The following is a 2426-nucleotide window of genomic DNA, read 5'->3' as shown; positions in this document are numbered from 1 at the left end:
TGGGTAAATTTAAGAAAACTGTAAATGCAGGCACTTTATATTACAGGCCTTTGACTGTTTATTAAATAATATCATCATTATCAAAAAAGTCATTTTTAAATAATGGGCAATATCTAATAACTATGATAACTTGTTTTGCTGAAAATCAGCAATGGTTTCCCCCAAAACAGCAGCAGCCACTGTGGTCTGGCAGTTCCAGTGGCAGTTGATATTGCCACAAATTGGTAAAATAAATAAAAATAATGTCCTGATGCATCTCAGTAATCCAGGTAGAAAAAAATCAAAAAAAAAAAATCAGTAGGTCCTCTGGATGGTTCTTCTTTAGTGAAACGTTTCGTCTCTCCTCCAAGAGACTTCTTCAGTCTGATGAGTTTCAGGTGAACTCAGCCTTATAAGCTCCGCCTCCACATGGTGGACAAACAGGTTAGTCACATACGAAAGAGGACCGTCGACTAACAATAGGCTTGATTAGCTAGTCGATGGTCCTCTTTTGCATGTGACTAACCTGTTTGTCCACCATGTGGAGGCGGAGCTTATAAGGCTGAGTTCACCTGAAACTCATCAGACTGAAGAAGTCTCTTGGAGGAGAGACGAAACGTTTCACTAAAGAAGAACCATCCAGAGGAACTTCTGTTTTTTTTATTTTTTATTTTTTCTACCTGGATTACTGAGATGCATCAGGACGTTTTAAAAAAAGTTCATTATTTTGAAAAATGTCAAAGTTTCAAAGACCAAACATCACAGCACACTGTTCCTGATCCTTCTGAACATTTTTATACATAAATGGTTGAAAGAGTACAAAGCTATGAGGCTATGTTGATTGACAATTTGATTTAAAAAATATAGAGAAGAAACGAGTCATCTATCCATTTTAACTGACTCAGCATTCACACAGTGAAGATAAATAATAAAAAAGTAAACTTACCAGGTGAACATACGGTACAAAGTATCCATAGAGGGCTGCTGGTATACCAAATGCCCAGATGCGATATCCCACAGACTTCCAGATGTTCCTGTTGAAGATCTTGCTCATGCGCAACTTTCCTGATTGTGAACTGGAGGGTTTGGTGGGCAGCAGAGGTCTATAGGTGAAGCCAGCCAGCATCAACACAAACATGAAGATGCAGAGGATGCGCATGGTGTTCTGCAGGCCCACCTTGTCAAGCAGGCTGGACAGGAGGAAGGGCAGGGTGATGGTGAAGATGCTGCTGCCGGCCGTCACTATGCCGTTCACCAGACCCAGGCGCTTTTTAAAGTAGTGACCCAGGATGACCAGACTGGGCTGGTAGGCAAACGAGCAGCCGCAGGCAAACACGATGCCGTAGGTGAAGTACATGACCCCAAGAGATCTAAAGGAAGGAAATTACAAGTCAGTCTTTGGACATTAACATCTGTAAAGAGCTAATCCATGAAGGGGAGTTTCACAGCATTTTCTTAATAAGTAATATCTTAAGGGATCACCAATTAGTTGTAACATTAGACTTTATTTAATAAACATTTATTTTAACTGTAAAATAAAGACTGTAAAAATACTGTAGGATGTTTAGTTTTGTAAATTTTATACTAAAAGTTTAACTATATATTTTAACACGGACGAGACCATTTTATTTGCACACAAAGCATTCTGGGTAAATGACCACACAGTTTCCACTTTGTTTATTTCCCACATCTCTGCCCTGGAGAAAAGGCTAGCCACGACACTATGTTCCCCAGTACCTATGTTCCCCAGTACCTATGTTCACCTATACCTATGTTCACCAGAACCTATGTTCACCAGTACCTATGTTCACCAGTACCTATGTTCACCAGTACCTATGTTCCCCAGTACCTATGTTCACCAGTACCTATGTTTCAGAGTACCTATGTTCCCCAGTACCTATGTTCCCCAGTACCTATGTTCACCTGTACCTATGTTCACCAGTACCTATGTTCACCAGTACCTATGTTCACCAGTACCTATGTTCCCCAGTACCTATTTTCCCCAGTACCTATGTTCACCAGTACCTATGATCCCCAGTACCTATGTTTACCAGTACCTATGTTTCAGAGTACCTATGTTCACATGTACCTATGTTCACCAGTACCTATGTTCCCCAGTACTTATGTTCCCCAGTACCTATGTTCCCCAGTACCTATGATCCCCAGTACCTATGTTCACATGTACCTATGTTCACCAGTACCTATGTTCCCCAGTACCTATGTTCCCCAGTACCTATGTTCACCTATACCTATGTTCACCAGAACCTATGTTCACCAGTACCTATGATCACCAGTACCTATGTTCCCCAGTACCTATGTTCCCCAGTACCTATGTTCACCTATACCTATGTTCACCAGAACCTATGTTCACCAGTACCTATGTTCACCAGTACCTATGTTCACCAGTACCTAGTATGTTCCCATACCTATGTTCACCAGTACCTATG

At 41.0% G+C, this 2426-nt stretch overlaps 1 protein-coding gene across 1 annotated transcript in view; it reads right to left on the bottom strand.

Annotated features, from left to right (window-relative positions):
* slc16a10 (solute carrier family 16 member 10) overlaps positions 1–2426 on the bottom strand; it is a gene marked incomplete at its 5' end in the record, with an annotated part of 26742 nt that overhangs the window by 15680 nt on the left and 8636 nt on the right. The window contains 1 exon segment of the mRNA XM_014030679.1: positions 926–1349. Within this exon segment, the coding sequence (XP_013886133.1) occupies positions 926–1349 (424 nt within the window).

The sequence above is a fragment of the Austrofundulus limnaeus genome, unplaced genomic scaffold (assembly GCF_001266775.1).
Source record: "Austrofundulus limnaeus strain Quisiro unplaced genomic scaffold, Austrofundulus_limnaeus-1.0 Scaffold1102, whole genome shotgun sequence".
Taxonomy (NCBI): Eukaryota; Metazoa; Chordata; class Actinopteri; order Cyprinodontiformes; family Rivulidae; genus Austrofundulus; species Austrofundulus limnaeus.
Note: the sequence above shows the minus strand (reverse complement) of the source record. Positions and strands in the feature narration are given on the sequence as shown.